The sequence below is a fragment of the Triturus cristatus genome, chromosome 1_1, assembly GCF_964204655.1.
Source record: "Triturus cristatus chromosome 1_1, aTriCri1.1, whole genome shotgun sequence".
Classification (NCBI taxonomy): Eukaryota; Metazoa; Chordata; class Amphibia; order Caudata; family Salamandridae; genus Triturus; species Triturus cristatus.
In genome coordinates, this window is record NC_140579.1 from 1,219,633,902 (window position 1) to 1,219,657,595 (window position 23,694).

At 43.7% G+C, this 23,694-nt stretch overlaps 1 protein-coding gene across 1 annotated transcript in view; it reads right to left on the reverse strand.

The window, feature by feature from the left end:
- Positions 1-949: 949 nt before the first annotated feature.
- LOC146871856 (AMP deaminase 2-like) overlaps positions 950-23,694 on the reverse strand; it is a gene marked incomplete at its 5' end in the record, with an annotated part of 228,855 nt that continues 206,110 nt past the window's right edge. Inside the window, 5 exons of the mRNA XM_085649103.1 lie at positions 950-1,947; positions 4,898-5,008; positions 6,136-6,309; positions 11,117-11,302; positions 11,720-11,734. Coding sequence (XP_085505229.1) covers positions 1,735-1,947; positions 4,898-5,008; positions 6,136-6,309; positions 11,117-11,302; positions 11,720-11,734 — 699 coding nt within the window. The remainder of the gene's footprint in view (positions 1,948-4,897; positions 5,009-6,135; positions 6,310-11,116; positions 11,303-11,719; positions 11,735-23,694) is intronic.

Consider the following 23,694-nt stretch of genomic DNA (forward strand, 5'->3'; position numbering starts at 1 on the left):
TCTCGGTCATGTAATAGTTTGCGTTCAAACGTCCAAGTTGCCATAGCTGGTTTTGGACCACTAGGCGATAATTGTAAGATTAACGGATTATGATCCGAAATAACACGGGGGTATAGCTCGCAGCTCGTCCCTTCAAGGATCGGATCAGACACAAAGAAATAATCTAGACGTCTAAATTTGCTATGAGGAGCGGAGAAGAAAGTAAAGCCCGATTCAGTCGGGCGCAATCTTTGCCAAGCATCTATCAAAGCATATTCGTGGCAGAGCCCACGAATAGCTTTGAAGGTCCTGACCTTTCTTCCTGAGTAGGGGGTATTGCTGTACATATCAAAGGTAGAGTTCAAATGAATATTAAAATCCCCACATGAGACTTTGGTAGAGGGCCACGAGGCAAGTTCAATACTCAAGAAATTTAATATGGAGGGATCGTCAAGATTGGAGCCATAAAGAGAACATATAGTATAAGATGATCCCCTAATTAAAATGTCGACTATTGCCCAGCGGCCAACATTATCCACCAATACTTGCTTTGTGGTATAAATACCTTGCCTGGCCAATATAGCAACTCCCCTAATAGTTGTAGTTTGACGAGAGCAGGCAATCAGATCAAGACCGACTTCCTTCAGCCAGGCACGATTGTTCCAAGAAACATGAGTCTCCTGCAAGCAAAGTGAATCTATATCCCAGTGCCTGATAAGTTTAGCTAGAATACCCCGCTTCCTTCTGTCATTTAAACCACAGCAGTTCAGAGAACCAATTCGAATAAAATTGTGTCTAGCCATCATCTAACAAGGCTCTCAAGACCTGCCCTGTAACATCTAGAGTGAAGTAATTCAAGCATTGTTTAAAAACATTTTCGTGATGTCTGCCATATTTATTTTTGAGAAAAACAATTTGTGCCCACGACCCCCCCTAAAACTTCCCACCCCTGTCCCTCCCTTCGCACTGAGATTACCTAGTTTAATAACTGACATTCCTGCTCTGGTTTTGGATTCATCCTGCCCCTAAACTACCACAGCCAATCAAAACACAAACATATTTTTGAAGGCAAAACACCCTTAGTATTTTAAAGAAATTAAACAAGCTTCAGATTGGCCTGCGTCCTTCCAATATAGCTGACATGTCACAGTTAAAGCATTTTTATTCTGATACTCAGTGCGTGAAATACTATAAAACTAAAGCACAGTAGGACTGGGAAACTCCCAATGCACTAGTACAAAACACAACCATCCAAGAACATTAGAATAACATTCACACTTCCCATAGCACTAGTGCAACACTCACAATGATGCTTCAATAGCCCAGGGTTCACATTTCCACTGCTTCAGTGCATTATCCCCACTCTCAAGGCATTAGTGCAATATACAGACTTCAAGGACACTAGTGCAAGATTCACACCTCAAGGACAGAAAAACCTCTCTCACAGCGAATCAGTCGGACTCCTATATGTAAACTCAATGTCATCGCCAGAGAACCAGGAAACTTGCGATTTCACTAGTGCTCTGCGGCCTGCTGCAGGACACAGGTCTTTATACTAGAAACATTTAAAATCATTACAAAGCTATGAGCAAAATAACACTGCAAATCCACAACACAAATCGTCCTTAAATAACAGCAACTAAAGGTTGTGAATAGGACCAGTGATGGTATATCACGCTATGGAGTGTGGGCCCACTGCTGGCTCCATAGCACCATGAGTTGCACCAATGAAAGATCCCGTCTGCCACGAGGGGCTTAGTGCACGCCTTGGACACAGGTCATTGTCAGTGCATCCTCCTCTTGCATAGACACCATCTCTGAGCGCAGTGCCTGCGTAATTAGAGTCAGCTCCTCGCACATCGTCTCAAACCGGTAGCTGATGCGTATGGATGGCACATTGGTTCGTCGGATGTCATTCCCTTCTGCTCCTTCCTTCCAGTAGTTTAGCCCCAGCCAGTAACCTTTCACCTGTAGAGAAAAGGGGGCATAGTGAAGGGTGCTTATGAATCATATGAGACCCCAAAATAACTGTAAAGGAACTGAATAGAATCCCAAGAGAACACTAGGCACTGAGAGGCAGACAATGATACTCAACCCCACACGGACCCCAAGAGAAACCCATAGGGCTCGAGAAGGAACAGACACAAAGAACAACCTTGTGGATTATTATGCCAGCACCATGAAGTCATGGCACCTTTGGCTAGGGATTTCTAACACTTTGCCCTCCGAATCCAACAACTTAGTCTCAAAAGTCCCGACAGCCTGGACTTAGCAGTCCCAACACTTTGCACTCCACAGTCTCTCCACATCGACCTTAGTAATTCATACTGTTGGGAGTCAAAGCCTTTGATGGGCTGTTAACAACTTAGACTCAGAATTCCCAACACCTCTGGCTCATAGTTCTCAGACTCTGTGGCTTGGTTCTCTTAACTTCTTATGATGAGTAAATTGCACTGGAATTGCAATGGAGATGAAGGACTGGCTGTTTCTACACATCTCGGTTAGTAAATACTTTTTCTCTTAAGCGCCCCTGGTATAAACTGAATTGGGAACAATTTCAAATCCATCTTGCTGCCATCTCTCCAGCTGTTTCAGCTGACCCTAACGAGGCCAACTTGGTCTTCTCCAATTGGATTACTCAGCCTTTGGACGGCCTTATTCCAGCCAAGTTGTCCATGAATCGCCATACTAAATCTAATCCTTGGTACAACGTTAAATTAGCTGCCTTACAGACCTGTAAGAAGCTCGAGAGAACTTGGCGACGGGACTTTGAGCCTACCTCCAAGGATCTCTACCGCACTGCCATTAAGCAATACCACAGGGCCATCCATGTTGTACTAATCCGGCTAAGAGCATTTTTTCTATAGTCTCGGAGCTTAAAACTCAGGACACTGTAGGCTTGTTGATTTCCTCCGATTGGCAATGTAAAGAGCTTGCAACCTTCTTTTTCAGGAAGGTTGAGGACATTTATAAAAGCATCCCTATGGTCCTTATAGGCCCCCCTGAGACATTCTGCGACTCCACCAATGGTATCCTTGAGGTTTCCCCCGCCCCATCACTCAAGAGGTTTTACTGACACTTTGTTCCAAGGTCAAGTCTGGCTCTCCAACTGATCCCCTGAAGCCTGACCAATTCCAAAAAATTCTACCTACCATCATACACCCTTTGGAACAGGTGATCAATGGGTCTCTGAGTGCAGCGGTCGTGCCCAAGCCTTGGAAGCAGGCGAGGGTAATACCGCTGCTTAAGAAACCTTACTTAGACCCCAAAAAACCTGAAAGTTTTCAGCCTTTCTCCCTGTTACCTTGGACTGCGAAGATTACCGAGGTCTACATCAATTCCCTTCTTACAGAATATCTCATTGCAAATCACAGGCTCGACCAATCTCAAAATGGTTTCCGGCCCGGCCACAGCACCGAGTCAGCGCTCTTGGCCGTGACTGAACATTTGTGGAAAGCCTTAGACGTGGGGCAAACGTCGGCACTGATCCTTTTGGATCTCAGTGCCGCGTTTGACACGGTGTCTCATGCCATCTTGCTGAATCGCCTGTCAGAGGCTGGAGTTACTGGCTTAGCATTTAAGTGGCTGTCCTCTTTCCTCGCAGACAGGACGTTTCAGGTGATTGACCCCCTTTTCGCTTCTGGTACTTTTCCTATAGGCCAAGGGGTCCCACAAGGCTCGTCCCTGAGCCCTCTGCTCTTCAATCTCTATGTCCAACCTCTGGCTGGGGTAGCCAGGAGCAGAGGGCTGACCATGGTTCCTTATGCCGACCATACTCAGTTGGTGGTGGCTCTCTTGAGCGACCCCGAGCAGGACGCCAGGAAATTTCAGGGTGACCTCTCGGCAGTGGCCGAGTGGATGACCACCAACTGTCTCCAACTGAACGCCAACAAGTCGGAGGTTTTGTTGGTGGGAGGGAACCATGACCGCTGGAACGAGCTATGGTGGCCCAAGAGTCTAGGTATGGCCCCTGTCCCTAAGCCTGTGGTGAAGAACCTGGGGGTTTGGATGGACACGTCACTCAATTTTCAGACTCAGACTAAAAAAGTGGCGGGAACTTGTTTCGGTCTGCTGAGCGGGCTTAAACCTATCCTGGCCTTCTTTGATGCCCCGACTAGGCAGATCATTATTCAGGCCTTGATCCTGTCTAGGCTCGATTATGCCTGCTCTTTATATTTGGGAGCTAACAAGTCTGAAATACAGAGGCTACAGAGAGTCCAGAAAGCGGCCGCAAGATCCCTCCTGGACCTGCGTAGAACCTATTCAGTGACCAGTGCCATCCATCGTCTCCACTGGTTGCATGTGGCCAGGCGAATCGAGTTTAAGGCACTGTGTATAGCCTACAAAATCCTGAAATTGGCATCCCCGCAAATTCTGACTGACCTTCTCTTACCTTATACACCCACGCGATCGCTTCGATCCATGGGACAATGCCTGGTAGTGATCCCCGTGTGAGAAAGGTTCGCGCCTCGTCGCTCTTTTCGCAATAGAGATGCCATTCTTTGGAATTCTTTGCCGGCCCACATTCGAGGGCTCACTAACTATCTTCTTTTTAGGAAAGCCATCAAAACATTTTTTTGCTTCTCTGTAGGCCTCCTGTGCCTTCTGTGCGTGCTAGTCTCTTGTTGCTCAGCGCCGGGACGCCTCTTAGCTGCGGCAGCTGTTGCGCTGTATAAAACCCTAACATAACATAACATAACATCCTGGAACCTTGTTTATCTACAAAGAGTAAAAAATATTTCGCACATTTCGAGACAACTGAATCCATGAATCTATTTGTACTACAAGATAACACAATATGCATTTACTCTGCCTTGCCCTTTAACTCTCTAAGGAGATGAAGCATATGTCGCTCTCCGTGATTTGAGACTGCAGGGTGGGAGAATTGAAGAAAGCTCTGGTTGAAGGGTAGATCTACCTGGTGGGAGAAGCCACTCATCAGCACACTGTTTTGTGCCAGTTCACACATGTCACAGGAGCTGAGCTTCCACACTTGTGTGGCAATGCTGTATTCATCCATTAGAGGTTCCTGTGGAAAATGGGAAAAACAAATGTGTATTAAAGTATAGCACAGCACAACAAAACCACCTACCACACATGCACCCTGCTCCACCATAGAACACATTCAAATTAATTTCTCATCAATCTCACCCAGATGATGCTTCGATCATCCTATCTGTTCGCCCTTCTTGGATCCAGAAGCAAACTCCCACATTTTAAAAATGAATTTACTTAAAAACATCTCCTAATTCAGCATCATGTCCTTTGGATCCCTAAAAAAACTGACTGAGTCTGACCTTATCATTCTCTCCTGAGATCTTCCCTCACTTGAAATGCGCAAGAGAATACTACACCACCCCCACTTTATGCCAAAAGTCAAATACACAGACAATGCCAACTTCAAGCACATTCTTTTGAAAATCAATCAAAATCTCGGAACTCAAGAGGATAAGCCTACCTCCCACACTGATGATCTCTGTGTTCAATAATAAATATTTCTCATTCACACAGAGGATTTCTGGGTCCAGTCTCAGTCAACAGTTAGACACATAAAAGATTTCTTGGTCTAGTCCCAGGAAATATTCCCTCACACAAGATTTTATGTCCACTAAAAGGCAATAGTCACCATCTAGGAGATTCTAGATCCAGCCATGATCAGTAGTAACCCTGAAAAAGGCCTCCTAGACTGAGGATTTTTGAATTCAGTTATTAATGCAAGTCTTCAGGTGAAGTCATAGACAACAGTTACAGGGACACAGAAATGTTCTGGGTCCAGTCGCGTATAGACGATACCAGATATCCGGTCATAGACCTTGAGGAATCATACAGAGGATCACAAATTACAGAAAATGGTCACCTTTACATGGGATCCCTAGTCCAGTCACATCTAACCCTTTCACACAGAAGATTCCTGAGCTCAATATATAATAGTCAGTCACTGAAAGGGTTTGTGGGGCCAGTCACATAAACAATAGCTAGAGACTAAGAAGGCAACCAGATCCAGAAACAGGCAACAGTTACAAACAAAGAGGTTCTCAGAGTTGAGCACTAGACTTAGGGGCTGATGTTGCCCTTGTGGGCGAAAAATTAACCCTATTTAAGAATATGCTGGTTTGTTGAAATCTGGTAATGCCACGAAATGTGGATTGAACTCACTTTGGTGAAGTGAAACTGCAGGGGGTCATCAGTTGAGAGGGAGACCATTAGCCCTCGAGCCAAAAAGTCAGGGAGCGGGTTGCGATGATAGCTCAGGAAGAGGCTGTTGTTACTAAGTGGGGACATAGCAATTCCCATCTGAGCCAAATAATACAGGTACTGCAGCACAGGAGCCTATAGAAGGAAATTAAAAAGTCACAAACAATTCAAAGACGTCAGAAAAACAGCAAATACTGTGGTTACACAGGTATGTGGTTACATAGGTAATGTAGCAATAGAGAAAAAGGCATTTAAGATTAGGGAGAAAAATAAACGCGGCTTCTGGAAAAAAAAGGGCCTGATGTACGAAGCCATTTTGTGGTTGTAAAGCTTACGATTCGCAATATCACAGGATTTGAAATGTAAAATGCCTTTTCTCTGCTAACCCCATTTTTCAATTCAGTAACCATCACCGAATCAGAAATGGGTTCAGAAACCCCCATTCCCTGGAGAAAAACTCCCAGCTTGAGGGGACATCAATTACTTTTAGTCATGTTACCTCCTTAAATCAAACTCCCACTATGGTGGTCTGGCTTCAAAAATAATATAAATGTCAATGGGATCCCCACATGGACCTCTCACCATACACACTGAACATCATACCACCCCATGCCCAGTCCCAACCCCAACTCAAAGCGCCTTCCACCATGAAAGTGGGAACTGGTTCCTATGACAGGTTGTTAGGTTTTCTAAAATTACCTGTTTCTGGGTACACCAGTGTCAATAAAGCTATACCGTGTATCAAGGCTGGACTGGCCATACCGGGCATCTGGTGTTTTCCCGGGAGGCTGGAAGGGTGGGGGGGAGGGGCGCTTTTGTAGCAGTGCAGCAGTTTTAAAATAACTGCAGAGTTTGTTGTATATCCAACAGTTTTCAGGCAACAATAAAAATGCCAAGATAACTCTGGTGATTAATGTACCTGCTGGAGGTAGACCGGAGTTTTGTCTATTGGCAGTTTTGACCCATGTAACGTAGCACAGAGGGTTAATATGCCTGCTGCAAAGAGCATGTACTATACAGATCACAAAAAAAGTATTTTTTATGCATAGCTCAGTGGGTAAGTGCTTTTGTCACAGAGATCATTTTGTTACTCTAGCGTTCATAAGCTACAATTGTAATCTAGGTTAGAAAGTTATGTTATTTTCCCAGTCTTTTATTACCTTAAATTTGCTAAAAAGGGTTTGGTTGGGTAGAAATAAATTCTCAATAATACAGTCCACTTTAACCACTGCGTAAAGTTCTGAATCCTGAGTTTGTGTTTCCCCACACCAAGCGTTCTTAAAAAATGCGATGACATGTGAATCCTACACCTTGTAGACCTCTTTGTCTTATGTAACATTTTCTATACACTGATTAATACACGTATGACTCATTATCTCTGTATGTGTGTGTGATGTAAAATGCTCCAACACACTACACTGGTATGAGAGGTGCTATATAACAAATTAAATGCATGTGAGAGAGGGTCTATGGAGAGATGAGGGGCACTGTTGGAGGGTGATAGTGAGGGAATCATTGAAGAGCCCCAATAAAGATTACTGTATCCCGGTGCACTGTAAGGTCATCATTTACTATGCTTTAATACAATTGAATATATAATGAAAAATGTGTTGTAGACTGCACCGTTTTTGCCACTTCTTCCCCACATTTCCTTGGGGGGAGTCAGGCTCGCTCGCTATACACCATATGACAAAATCTGCAAGGGCTGCTTTGCGTTCCCAGTCCTGCCTTGCCATGTATTCGTGTAAAATGTGCAACTTATCAACAAGCTGAAGGCCTCTTTACCAACAAGTATGGAAATAAACTCAGATATAGGGCCAAGATACCTTTGAGTGACTGTGGTCCACATAAACAAATAAATAAACAGTGAGGCCAAAACATTCAGTAGGTGCATTTTCAAACTTCTAGTGCCTGGCTGAAAAGTTTAGATTTTTCCACTTTGGGTGTTTTATAATCTGCCACAAAATGCGACATCGCAAACAGTTTCCTGAGCGGGCAGAATAACACATGCAAACCACCAGCATCGGCCTGATCTGGAAAAAAGGAGGATCATTGATATATTACCAACTTACTCTGGAATGTCCACTAGAATTTCGCATCTGGGCACAGAAGAATGGTGCCTTTCGAGAGAAGCAGACGCTTTGAATCCATTATTTATATTTATGTGTTTACTTTTGGCTGCCCTAGCCATGTAGGTAATGGAGTCCTTTACAGACAACCAGACACATCTGTTACAACAGAAGTAATGCTAGATTCACAAATAAAGTGTTTTTCATTTATCGAGCAAGAACATTCGATAACGGTGAGAAAGGATTGCCTACTCTCCTATAATAGTGGCCTTGCACAGATTGTGTGTGAGAAACCTCTGGTTGCCTAGTGACCTGCCTCTGGAGAATATTGCCCAGGAGAGGGTAGATCCAAGTGCAGATCTGTTAGGCAGTAATATTTTCCGTTGATTATCTAGCTGAGGTCTCTGTATGTCTGAACAGGAAGGTGATGGTAAGGGTTGTATGACACAACCCCCCATGCCTAAACCACACATGCCTTAATCACGCGGTCTTTACAATGGCTGTGTCTTTACCACGCATGCCTTTACAACGAATTTTGTTGTCAAGGCATATTCGGTAAAGGTATATGCGCTGTAAAGATTCCACCCCAGCTTCCTCTGCCCGAGCCTTAAAATCCCGCCATCCTGCATTCTAATCTACCTGCCTTGGCCCTAACTATCCCGACCGCTGACCTGGAGCACTAAAATCCAGCCCCCAACCCAAAAAATCTACCCTTACCCCAGCCCCCTGCCCTGAGCCCTAAACATTGGCCCTGAAAACTGCCCTTTCCACCTGTGAGCTGAACCCTAAAACTGAGCCCCCTGCCCTAAAACCTAACCCGACCCCAGCCCCATTCCCTGACCCCTAAAATCATCCCCAACCCCCAACCCTAAAACCTAACCCACCCCCAGCCCAACTTACAACTCCCCCATCCCAGTCCTTGCTGCTGCGATCCTTCTGGTTCCTCTCCCCGCCAGCTCAGACAGCTAGACTGACAACTACCTTACCACACTTAAACTACTAACCACAAAGGCAGTGGTTAGTAGTTTAAGTCCTTTATTTCTTTAAGATGAGTTAATACAGCACCCAATCCTATATTGCTTGCATCAGTCGTCAAAATTGTTTTCTTAGTCACATCAAAATGGGCTAGAGTAGGAGCACTAACCAATGACGATTTAATCTTTTCAAACGCTACTTCACATGAAACATTCCAATCAAATGATTCTCCTTTTTTTTAACAACATCCTCATAGGTTCGACAATCTCTGAGAACCCTGATATAAATTTTGAGCAATACTCAGCTAACCCAAGGAATGATTTCAATAAATCCTTATCAGTTGGTTGTGGAGCATCTACAATTGCCTTTATTATGCTTTTCTTAGGTTTAATTCCCTCAGCAGATATCTCATGCCCCAAATAGTCCACTTTTTCTTTCCTTATCTGACATTTTTCTTTCTTGATGGTCAACCCATGACTAGCAATCTTTTTCAAAACATCATTTAACAATTCATCATGGTCCCTAAAAGATCTCCCCACAACCATGATGTCATCCTGAAAGCACAACACACCATCCATCCCCTTGAAAATATCTTGCATGATTCTTTGGAACACCGCAGAGGCTGAGGCTAAACCGAAAGGCATACATCGATAGCGGAATGCCCCCAGCGGTGTAACAAAAGAGGTTAAAGCTAGTGACTCCGGATGCAGATTTATCTGGTGGTAGGCAGCTGACATGTCTAAGACACTAAATACCTTTCCACCCCCCATAACACTTAGCATTTCTGTTATATTTGGCAATGGTTGTCGATCCACCCATATATTTTGATTCAAATCTCTCAAATCAATACACAGCCGAATTTTGTTTCCATCCTTCGGTGCGACAACAATCGGAGAAAGCCACTCCGATGACTCAATAGGTTCAATAATTTTACATTCCAAGAGTTTATCAAGTTCCTTCTGTAAGGGTTCCCTCATTAGTAAAGGTATGGACCTGACTTTATGCACCACTGGGCGGGCATTCTTCTTCAAAATAATCCGGTGACTAAAATTTTTGAGCATGCCCAAATCATCAGTAAAAACTTGTGGAAATGACAACATTAATTTTCTCCCCCACTCAGAATTACCATTGGAAACAGGCAAACTACATTCATGAGCAGGTTCAACTATCATGACTGGTTCCTTGGCATTGGGATCCAGAATTATATTGAGATCTTTTTGGTGTCGCCACCCTAAAAGATTCGACCCGTCTTCAGTTATGTATATTCTACCATGAACGCTGTTACCTTTGAAAAAGATATCCATCCACAACATCCCTATGATGTTTATTCTCTTTCCACCATACCCCACAGCACTTGTATCCGAATTTTGTAATTCAGCCAAATTTTTCATTAACTCATTTAAGTAAACTTCCCTTGAAATTAGTGTAAACAAACTACCTGAGTCTGCTAACACTTTGACTTCCATCTTTTCTAAAATAATGTCACAATGGGGTTTTTCAAATTTTTCAGTACTTTCCATTTTTATGTTATTATTACTAACCACACTAATAATTTCTTTACGTTCTGATACATCACATTCATCAATGGAAAGCATTAATTCCTCTCTTACTTTCCCCAAATTTTCCACCATTTTTACACTGGAAGTTTGACCTCTAGTCCTACACATTTTCGCTAAATGACCTTTTCTTCCACACAACCTACATGTTACGCTCCTAGCACCACATGCTAGGCTAGACGCAATGTGTCCAGGACACCCACACCTGTAACATGAAATTCTTTTTCTAAAAGTTCCACTCGCTGCATTAGAGGTATTGAGCATATTAGTACTTTTTTCATTTTTAAAATTAGATGAATGAGAATGTGAAACTTCTGGTTTAGTCACTTTTTTCAGACCTACTTCTTCCACGTCAAGATTAACTACTTCCTTTTCTGAAGATTTCATATTTAATTTCCCAATGTCAATTTCTTTCATCCACACATCAGTGTGTTCTAAGCTTCTAGCAATCTGTACTGCTTCATCTAAGGTAGGATCTAGAGATAGAAGTCTTTCTTTTATTTTTCTATTGTTGGTGCATCTCACAATCTGGTCGCGAATCAAAGATTGTCAGCATTTGAAATTCGCATGTTACAGCTAGTCCGCGTAATGATGCCACATAAGTCATTATATCCTCATCATGTGCTTGCACACGACAAAAGAATTTATGTCTCTCAAACACCACACTGAGTTTTGGGGTAAAATGTTTCTCCAGCATCTGTATTGACATCTCATAAACATTTATAGGTTGACCATTACCTACACCTAAAGAAATTCCGGGAAGATCGTCATATATTCTCCTTCCCTCTGTCCCTAGATGATGTAATAAAATAGCTTGTCTTCTTAATGGTCCATATTTATCACCACCAATGGCTAAAATATATGTTAAAAAAATGTTTTTCCACCGTTTCCATGGAATTGTAGGTTCACCAGGTATCGGTAAAAACGAAGGTGGAGCAGACATACCTTGATCAGACATTCCTGCAATTCAAAATACAAACAACAAGCTAACAAAATTAATTAAAAAGATAAACTATAAAAATAGACTAACATAATTACTTAAAATAATAATCTAAAATAATTACATTCCTACATAGAAGTTGTAGATATAAGTCTTTCCTTCCTTTCCACAACTAAAAGGATCCTAGAGTGAGTCCTTCTTTCCTTTCTTCAATTACAGAAACCCACATCAGGCAACATGGATTATTTTGCAGAACTCCCAGAAATGGCTTATTCTGGTAATTGGTTTAAATGTGTTGAATGATTTGTTTATAAAGGCTCAATTATTGTGGTAACCAACAGTATCCACTTTAGAGGTATTTCAATTTCATCTTGGCAATGCTTGGTTCATAACGCGATGTTTCTCCACACACGGCTTCACAGGATGTTTATTTCCCCATTATATTGCTTTTAAGCTTGGTTTCCCTCGTGTTCTGTTACACACACTGTTTGTTTTGAAAGCTGAGTGCTTCCGCTTGTTTAATGTCACTTAGAATGTTTTCAAGCTCCTTCGCGCTCGCGTGCTAGACACCATGTTTGTTTTCCATTATCTTGAGTGATTGTGCTTGTTTAATCTCAAGTTCCCTCATTAGCTTAACAGCTTGGTTTCCTTTGCACTCGCGCGCTAGACACGATGTTTGTTTTCAATTATCCTGAGTGCTTTCCATTATCTTGAGTGCTTGTGCTTGTTTAACCCCTTCCCCGCTCATGACGGAGCCGCTCCGTCATGAGCCACGGTTGCCGTGTGCTCATGACGGAACGGTTCAGTCATGTTACGGCCGTTGGCGGCCGCTCCGCCTACGCGGCGCTGTTTCCCCGCCTGTGCGGGGGGACAACGCAAATGGGCGGAGTCATGACGGAACCATTCCGTCATGAGCACAGCTCAACCGTGGCTCATGACGGAGCGGCTCCGTCATGAGCACAGCGCCGCCGCGCCGCCCCCCCGCACCCCCCAGCGCCGCGGCGGAATTCCCGCCGCGGCGAAAGGGTTAATCTCAAGTTCCCTCGCACTCCCACGCTCGCGCCCTGAACGATGTTTACTTTCAATTAGCTTAACAACTTGGTTTCCTTTGCACTCGCGCGCTAGACACGATGTTTGTTTTCAATTATCCTGAGTGCTTGTTAATGGCTTTCTCCACCCTTGCTTGCACGCGCAGCTTACTTTCAAGAGTTGAGTGCTTTTTCACTTGACTTGGCTCGCGTTAACCACAAAGCTTATTTAAATAGTTGTACATCTAATTCCATCAACATTTAGACGCAACCTTTAATTTAAAATTGAAGAATTGAACGCTTACTCTCTAGTTCAATACGAAACACGAGCTTTTAAATTAGCCTTTCAATCCATTCTTTTTACATTTGGCCACAATTTGAAAGCACTATTGTCTTGAAGTTGCTAATTATCTTCACACTTGGCTGCAGATATGAATATTGAAACTCCACCAGCTTGTTGCTTCAGATATAAACAAGCTTTGGTAAAATCAAGGTGAAGATGAAAGAAAAATATATGTATATATCTTTTACTCACAATTCATCAGCAGTATTTCTAGTTTCAATCTGCTTTTCCAGGGGTGGAGGTCACTCAATTATCTGCCCCCTGCGCAGTCTTCTCGTCGCCATGAAAATGTAGTAACCACAAAGGCAGTGGTTAGTAGTTGAAGTCCTTTATTTCTTTAAGATGATAAGTACACATCCATAGAGTAACCTCCAGCTTCATCAACTGGCAGCATTCACAGAGTCTCTCAGTGATGTCATTCTAATGACATCACTGAGTTCTACAGCATTGAATAGAAACTGCACACCGACCCCAGCCCCATGCCCTGACCCCTAAAATCATCCCCAACCCCCAACCCTAAAACCTAACCCACCCCCAGCCCAACTTACAACTCCCCCGTCCCAGTCCTTGCTGCTGCGATCCTTCTGGTTCCTCTCCCCGCCAGCTTTGACAGCTAGACTGACAACTACCTTACCACACATATGCGTGGTTCATGCATATGCGTGGTTAAGGCAAGCGTTGTTCAGCTTGCGGTGAAACGGCACATGTGCTGTAGGCTGCATTGTAAAGGCCATTTCCCGATAAGTGTCAATGAAATCTAATATTTTTAGGGCATCACCTTACTGCCTACCTAACTGAGACACTGAAAGTATCTCTTGCAGAGTAAGCATTTGTTCAGATCATTGAGAGTACACTCATTAATAACACTGAGAAACTGAACATCTACTAATTAAAGAAAACTCGGACACAGGGAAAACTCAGGTCACTCTCTTGGTGAAATGGTATTTAATTACTGGGGTAATCACTAAGCGTGGTCATGTTCTGGAAGGCAACGGTGAAGAACCGTGGTTTAACCCAGCGGCGTCAGGGGCACGCCTAAGATCTTCGAGTTCACCTGTCTTGGTATACAGAGACACGGAATACTTCTGGATGGCATCAGAGACCAAGTTTATTAGCTGCAGCTAGTAACAGTGATCCTAGAAATACATCACGGTGTAAATTCTCAGGAGACTGCTCATTTTACTAAGGCGAGACGTCTCCTTTTATACCCAATGTTCACATTATAAATGTACACCCACTGCACAAAATTCTAGCCAATAAGGTACATTTTCAAACAAAGTGTCACATAACATGAACTCAATTTACAGTATCCCAACCCAAAAGTTAATTATTAGGAATGTCCCAAATTCAATCTCCACAAGCCGGACAAACCTATAATTGAAAGCATAACCCATGTAATGAAGAAACATAAAAAAAGAAACGGTAACAGATGCTGAACAAGATAAGGCATGTGCAAGGAAACTAAAAGTTAACGATGTCCTGAACATTGATTGGCAATCTCAGACAAAGATCGATCAGGGAAATTGGCTTTGCGCGGTCAGTTTCAGGTGCAGAGGTCAGTTTCTTACAGTTCATTTCAGAGTAAAAAAGAAACCTAGTTAATGTATACATGAACTAAGAAGGCCAGGCCACTTTATTCGCCAGGCTACCTTCACAGGCCTACGTGAGGGCAACACAAAATGGTGGCACAGAACAAAATGGAGTCAGACTCGAGAATTACAGAACCTCAGACCCTCCTTTTGCCTTACGTAGGCAATAACCTAAGACTCATGTTAATCTGAATCTAGGTCTATGTCGATATTCATTAGGTCATCAAGGTGTTGCTGTAGCATCATCTTATTATTCTCTACTTCTCTCGGGACAGGTCTCCGAACACACATAGTAGCACAAAGACTAGAAATGGCGGGACCACACTGGATGCAAAGACAACAAGAGAAAAGGATGGTTAAAACCATACCAAGGAATGTCAAAATCTTCCATCCCCATTTGGACAGCAGTCCCCAAAACCATCCCGTCAATGACCAGTCTCCTTCGTCTACATGGATAGACTCAGAGATTTTATACAACCTAGAGATGGCTTGGTACACTGTAGGGGCATTATCTGGTATGTAAACACAGCAACTGGATCCAATCAATTTACATACTCCTCCTCGATCTGCAAGTATGATGTCTAATACCATACGGTTCTGCAAAGTCATAAGGCGGTCCGCTTGAAGCTCAGCTGTAACATTACTAAGAGCACCTGCTGTCTCATTAATAGTAGCTTCAACAACGCAGACAAGCTGTTGAATATGCCTACTATTGATCATAGGACCCCAAAAGGGCAAGAAGCCCTTGAAGAAATCTCCTACTTCGTGTGCTGCGGTATCTTCCTTATTGAAGACACCTCTACCATATCTCGTTCTATGATAGTCTGAAGCAGTAGTGTATGTTGGGGGAAGTAGAAACGCCACATAACACGTTCCTGAAAAATCAGGTGGCAACCATGTGTAGGCTCTGTCATGACAAACAAAATATGTGCCTTTAGCTGGCACAAACGGTGGAGAAGTCCGAGATGAATAGACATAGGTTTGAGCACACACACTCTTACCTAGCTGAGCTTTCGGATTCCGACCATTACCTTGAAAACAAAAGTGGCCTCGTGGGGTACAATCCAAATAGGGGGAGACCTTTTTCGTCTCTCCTTCTCTGTCAAACTGGTACTATATCCAGTCACGTTCCAACCAACGTAAGCCTGCACCTCATCCTTAGGGATAGCATTATATGCATCAATATCTCGGATCATAGCTACTATTCCCCTTATTAAGGCACTATTGCTCGAGTTATCTTTAAGGGAACGTAAGGGGCGTACCTCATTTGCATAGATAAACATGGTCTGAAAAGCCCACACAGACCCATTAAAAGAAAAAGGCAAAACCAAATATGGCATACCTTTATCTGTCGTATGAGGCATAAGACCACAAACCCAACAATTAGTGGTATTTACTACTAACTGATGCTGATGCAACAACTGTATAAACGAGTTGTTGACAAATTCTGATCTCCTTGTCTGTTCATGTTCAGGCAACGTATAAAACTGGTGCAAAGAAACAGTAGTGAAAGAAAGCATAGGTTGGGAGGTGGGTGCAGATGTCGGTTGTGTAGCATAGACAGTCCAACCCACACAAGCTAATGTGATACTTAAAAACATCAAAAAGCACAATATTATAAAACATTTGCTATGTATCAATGTACAAAATCTTGTCTTAAGATCTATTCTCTCAACATCTCTTTCAGTTACAACAGACTCCATCCTCTAACGTGCAGCTCGCGGCAATTTTCCTTCTTCACTCAAGTGTGCGTCCAGGCGTCCTAGATGTCCCTAGAACCGCAGACCTTGCGTCAATACGCGGGCCACCCCTTAAGTTCTTATACCGTGACCCTGCAGCTGAACCCGGATGGTGGTTCGAAAAAGAAAAAATAGTCTCTTGTCTGAAAGAGTGTAATTCACAAAAAAAATCAAATTTTATTTGTCCTTTTTAGACCCCAAGTTGTAGCGTTCTTTACCAGGCACAGTTTGATCCTGAAAGAGTGTCTCTGGGTGCGTAGTATCAAGTCTCAAGCACGGCGGCACAGCTTCTTGCAAGACTTTATCATCCGCACGTTCTGACTGAGTCCATTCCAGATGTGCATCGCTAAAAGGTACAAATCTCAGAACCCTTTCACTCTCGAAATCGGCAACACCTTCCCGGACCCACTTACCATACGGTAAGGGAAAAGGTATCTTCTTACAATGGGTACCATGTACCCAGTTTTTCTTGCCGAACACCTTAATAGCAGTCCGAGTTGATAACAGGACTTGGTATGGACCGGTCCATCTTGGTTCCAAGTTCTTTGACCTCTGGAAATTCTTGGTTAGAACCCAGTCGCCAGGTTGAATTGTGTGGCCTGCGTCTACAGAAACTGAAGGCAAAGTGTCATTGACCTGTTGGTGAAGAACACGCAATTTAGCAGTCAAATCATGTAAGTAGTCAACCAACATAGGGTACTCGATATCACTGTACTTCTTAGGCCTCGGCACAGTTATTTGGGCAATCGCTTGAATACGCTCTGGGGTCAATCGCCTTCCCTCCTTCGACAAGAGATGACCCATGTAGGTCACTTCTTGGCGGCAATACTGCAACTTCGAAGGTGACACTTTATGATGAAGGTCAGACAGGTGTCGCAACAAAGAAAGAGTAACTTCTTTACAAATCTCTTCATCATCAGCAGCAACCAACAGATCATCAACATACTGGATAAGAGTAACACCAGAAGGCAATGCAAGAATATCAAGCGGAGTTTTCAAAGCCTGACTGTAAATGGAGGGACTCTCACAATAACCTTGAGGAGCGCACTTAAACCGGACACTGCGGCCTCCTAAAGAGAAGCCAAAAATATCCCTACTTTCCTCAGCAATCGGAATACCGAAGAAAGCGTTCTTCAGATCAATAACAGAAAACCAAGCAGCTGAGGCAGGGATCATAGTCAAAGCAGTAATGTCCGGGACAACAGGAAAATGTGGCACAACGATCTTATTGACCTCTCGAAGGTCGATCACAAACCGATACACAGGTGGCTGAGAAGAGTCAGTACGCTTAAGGACAGGCAGAACAGGACTGTTACACACACTACCTCTCGTTTCTTCAACCACACCTTTCTCAACCAAATCATAGATAATCGCTAAAAGAGCTCTTTCGCCATCACTGGAAATTTTGTACTGGGGAATGCGAGGCAATTTAGCATTCAACTTAAGGGTAACAACGTAGGGTGGAATCTGCAAGAGACCAACATCATTGGGACCTGTAGCCCAAAGTGTAATAGGGAGAGAACGCAGTTCCAGTGGAAGGCGATCCTTAGACAGATACATCGGGGAAATCACTTTCTTACCCACCGTAAGATGTACTCCCGAAGGAGAACAATGTAATGTCGCATGCAAGCTTTTCAACAAGTCCAAACCCAACAGATTCTCGCCACAGCCCGTCGTTAGAATAAGGGGAGCCTCCAATTTACAGGGACCAATAGAAAGGGGCAAAGGACAAGAAACCGGATTATGAACTGGGGTGCCAGAAAATCCTACTGAAACATTGGTCAAGCCAGACAAAGGTGCGCCGGGGAGTTTAGAGTGCATGATAGAACTCTTTGCTGCACCAGTATCCAAAGGAAAAGGTTCTGCCACACCTGATGTAATCACTTCAACATAAGGTCCACTCTGGTCTACTGGAACTGACACTACTCCCTCCCTTTGTCCATGGCTGTCCCAACTATCATTAAAACCAGCACTCTCACTTCCAACATAATAATCATCAGTGTAGTACTGAGCGGACTGGACGGTCGGAACATTCTGTTGGTCAAAATAATTCATAGAATTCTGAGGGGAAAAGGAACGTTCATTCTGGGGAAACGTACCACGTCCCCTACCCCTAGGTACTTGTTGGAAACCACCACGACCTCTCAGACCAGACATACCATTCGCACGCTGTAGCAAGATCGGGCAACTATTCTTGAAGTGACCTTCTTCTTTAAAATGAGCACACTGATTAGGGCCTAGCGGGAGTCGCGAAGCAAAAGACTCAGGCTTCTGCAACAGTTTCTGAAACTGTGGGGGTTGCTGAAACTGGGAAGGTTGATGAAACTGACTCTGATAAGGGCGAGGCGGATAAGCCTGCTGCAGAAACAGTTTCGTTTTTAATTATCTAGTCTTCTTCTCTACTTTATCCTTCTCACCTTTATCTCTATTCTCATAGTATTGTGCAGTAGCCAATATCTGAGCCGAAGAAGAAACAGCCCATGAACTCTCAGAGTCCTTTAACTTATTAGAAAGTTCAGGAAGTAAATTAAAAACAAACTTATCTACAAACAACCTCTGACCACCTTCTGTACTCATATCCTGACCACTATCATCAATGAATGTTTCCTCAAACCTAGTGAAGAAATCAGACACACTCTCGTCTCTCTTTTGTTTGCATGCTGCTAACTTGTCCCAATTCACCCGCAGAGGAGGCATCATAGTTTTCATTATATTAATAATCCTACCAGGTAGTTCTGCACCTAAGGGTTCAGGTTTGGCACCTCCTACCTGCCGACCATCTGCAGCAGTAATATTAACCCACATATCTCCTAACTCTGGCGCGTGATCCTCGTGACGGATATTCGCCCACAAGGGTTGAGGAACTACATTACCCATCAACATATCTACGTCAGCTAAATTCATAACACACGCATCAACTGTCTGAGACAACTCCTTATAATAACCAGCAGGATTTTTACGGGGGTCAGGCAAAGTCTGCTTAAGAGCCAGGACCTCAGCTCTCTTCCAAGGGACATGCACCCACACTCGCTGAAAATGAGCCGGTGCAGCCACAATACCATGAGCGGCATCAGCCACAACTGCCTCTCTCCATACAGGGGGAACCTCTCTCATAGGATACTGCTTCACTTTTCTCCTAATAGAAGGGTCAGGTTCGAACAATGACTGAGGTGGAAGTCTAGACCTAAAAGTGAGTAGTGTCTCTACCGCTTCCTCAACATCGGAACCCACTATCGTCCCTTTAGCAAATTCAGACTGAACATTAAGCAATTCCAGTGGAATTGAACCCAACTCATTATCTTCCCACTCCTGACGAAGGAAGGTACACACGACATCAAAAAACATACCTTTGTTTTGGTGCCTCCCACTTTAGGAAGATATCCATAACCACTTGTGGACTGTACTTGGAGGTATTCGAAACCCCATCTACGAGCAAGGAGATCTAACACTGCCCGCTCTTCGGGACCAGGGAGCTGACTACGTCTCTGCTTACGTTCAGAAAGAGGGGTCATATTCAGTGACCCAAAGAAAGGAGACAAAAGACTAGTGACAGTCTCAGTCATTCGTTGCAGAGCAGAAGGAGAAGAAGTTGACATGAGGACAGGAGACAAAGTGTTTTGAGGTGCCTGAGACGTAGGGACAGAAATAAGAGAAGTCGAAGATAAAGGAGTGTAAGGCAAAGGAGTTTGAGGCAAGGCTGGTGGCAAGGCTGGCGGCCCTGGAGGGGGCTGCGCCGGGGGAGGAAGAACCACCTGTGAAGCAACGGGTGGCTGAACAACAACAGGGGTTGAACGACAACAAGGGGTGCAACAACTGGAGGTAACGGAGGTGCAGTAGCACCCTGCACATAAGGGGGTGGTAATCTCAGTAAATGTGACATCAAAAGATCCTTTTCAGGGTCTACAGTCACATTTGAAAGGGGAGGTGGCAAAGCCGGGTAACATTTGTCAATGGCCATGCAATGTTGTCTGACACTTCAATCGCACGATCTTCTTCATCTTCCTTAAACTGCCTAGCAGCTTGCATTACCGATATATTCCTTTCCTTCCTATCTCTCTTAGCTTGCTTAATTTCTCGCTGTTTGGCTTCCTTACGCCAAAGGCGGAAAGAGTCAAACATCGCCGGCCGGGCTTTCTTCTTAAATAGCGCAACTTCTAGGTTATCTAAAACATCTGATTCAAAACTACCATTTTGGGGCCATCGTAAAACACCATCTTTCCTTGTATAACGGACCCATACTTCATTAAAGGTAATGGGACCTTCACCATGCTTTGAATAGAGCTCATAAGTTGGAGTTCCAACCGGAGGTATCGGACACGAGTCCTCCAATCGGGAATCCCTAGTACAACTACAACAAAACCATTTCCTAAATTTGCTAAAACCAGGCATCTTTTAGCTCACTAGTCTTGCTTCAAACTTCAAGGGGTTATCAAAAATGATACACTCGCAAATATACTAACCCCCCGGCTTCGACTATTGCAATTGCCGAATCAAAACCAAGAAACAAAACAAAGTCGTGGGAGCGACCCACTTATACTTAACCAAAATGTCTGTCACGCCACCAGAAGACCGTCTAACGTCTCGCCTTACAAATCATCACAAGAGGGTCCAAGACAGGGCGACAGTCAGGGCAGCAGTACTTCGCAGCCGTCGGAAAGGGGAAGCCTCGCAGAAAAAACCTTCGGTCCACGTCGACATGCAGGGGTCGATGAAGTGGCGGCCGTCCTCCAGAATTTCCTCACGGGGCTCCTCACAATCTTTGGGCTTGGACCAGTACCGCTGAAGTCGAGCCCCATGTTGGGCGCCAGTTGAAGAACCGGGGTTTAACCCAGCGGCGTCAGGGGCACGCCTAAGATCTTCGAGTTCACCTGTCTTGGTATACAGAGACACGGAATACTTCTGGATGGCATCAGAGACCAAGTTTATTAGCTGCAGCTAGTAACAGTGATCCTAGAAATACATCACGGTGTAAATTCTCAGGAGACTGCTCATTTTACTAAGGCGAGACGTCTCCCTTTATACCCAATATTCAAATTATAAATGTACACCCACTGCACAAAATTCTAGCCAATAAGGTACATTTTCAAACAAAGTGTCACATAACAAAAACTCAATTTACAGTATCCCAACCCAAAAGTTAATTATTAGGAATGTCCCAAATTCAATCTCCACAAGCCGGACAAACCTATAATTGAAAGCATAACCCATGTAATCAAGAAACATAAAAAAAGAAACAGTAACAGATGTTGAACAAGATAAGGCATGTGCAAGGAAACTAAAAGTTAACGATGTCCTGAACATTGATTGGCAATCTCAGACAAAGATCGATCAGGGAAATTGGCTTTGCGGGGTCAGTTTCAGGTGCAGAGGTCAGTTTCTTACAGTTCATTTCAGAGTCAAAAAGAAACCTAGTTAATGTATACATGAACTAAGAAGGCCAGGCCACTTTATTCGCCAGGCTACCTTCACAGGCCACGTGAGGGCAACACAAAATGGTGGCCCAGAACAAAATGGAGTCAGACTTGAGAATTACAGAACCTCAACGGAGCACTGTCGGAATTGAGGGCGTCAATCTCAAGTAGAGGGGAGACTGGTGCAGATGGTGTGGACCATGGAACAGAAGGCTTATTTGCTTGCTTTCTATTTTCTTGACCTGGAAGTCACAGTACAAGCAGGTCTGAGCTGAAGGTGGAAAAGTTGTGTCAGAGAAGGAATGTTTTACAGCCAGGTGGTCAAGCTAATTTGATGTATTTACAGACGATGCACACCGTTTTTACAGACGATGCACACCAGAAAAGGGAGTCAAAGGAGATCTTCGAGGGTGGGATTGATGTGATAGAACCTTTACTTGCAGATGTTATGGTGGGCAGGAGCATGGGACACAGCAGTAGACCCTACTGGCAGGATCAGGGAGACTATGTGCCACCCTGTAGAACAATAGCAGGGTACAAGCTTGCAGTGAGGACCAAAAGTTGTGTATTGGGATCAAGGCTTTGAACTTGTATCGGAGGATGATACAGTAAAACCTCATCCATGCCTTTATTTTTCATTTATTTTTCTGTGCTCCTTTAAGGACAGGTAGCAGTCGATAAAGAAGCCCCAAGGCTTATTATTCGTGGCGTTGGTGAAGCTGCTGAGCACCCCTCAAGAGTAAGAGACTCTTAAGCAGGGGTTGTTACTTGCCTCTCCTATACACCACTCACAAAGGAAGTGGGAAAAGTAAAAAATCATTTTATTTTTTAAATAATCGTCACCCATTCTAATAGTGACTTGCTGTATCATCAGGTTCACCCTGACTCCTAAACGTCAGTGTGGGCTCTACAATATTACAGGGAGCTCTTTTAATAATGTTTACTAGGGGGCATAACATTAAGATGAAAACTGCTCATCCACTCCCAAGTTTCCCTTTTATTAGCTGGGTGGATGGGAAAAATCAAAACAGCATGAACAGGATTGTAGGATATAATGGTCCTATGAGCCTAAGTTCACCAATATGTTTCAGCCCTACACTCTTGGCCTGTTTAAGGTCCTGGGTTTTCGTGAGGATGGGTTCATTTCTTATTACTCCCTCAGTGACATCTATTTATGTGACAATCTTATGTGGCATGCACGGGCAGCGTTATACTTGGCAATCTTGTTTATACCTGTATAAATTAAAAACAAGGCATAAAATAAACGTGCCTCAGTATGTGGCCACTCAAACGTGACGTGCACACCTCCCGTAAGAGTGTGTCTTTTCACATGCTTCAAGCAGTGAACAAAATACATCACTCATTGGTATCGCACTCACTATTATAACGCGTGTGATACTTCATATTGGCGTGCAACAACCATCTGGCTCACGCTGTGTCTCACAACATACCTTTCCCAGTAGTGAAACCATACTCAAGCCAAATTAAAAATTCTGACTTTAGCCATGGTGCAGAACAATACACTATAACCATCATGTTAAACCCCCAAAGGCGTTGTGGGATGCATACACTCAATGTGACTTTCTGACTTTTAGGAGTCAGGGTGAACCTGATGAGGACGCATGTCACTATTAGAGTGGGTGAGGGCTATTTTAAAAAAAAAACTATATATATCTATATTCACTGAAAAAAACCATAGGTTTCAGGGGCGTTATAGTTAGCTGGACTGTTCACTCATACAAAACCATTGAAATTCCCCCGTTATAGTTAGTTCAGCTAACTATAACTCGCGCACCCGCAATGCACTGCTGATGACGTCACATATTACATCACTCATGACATGGTCAGTGACATCACTCATGACATCACT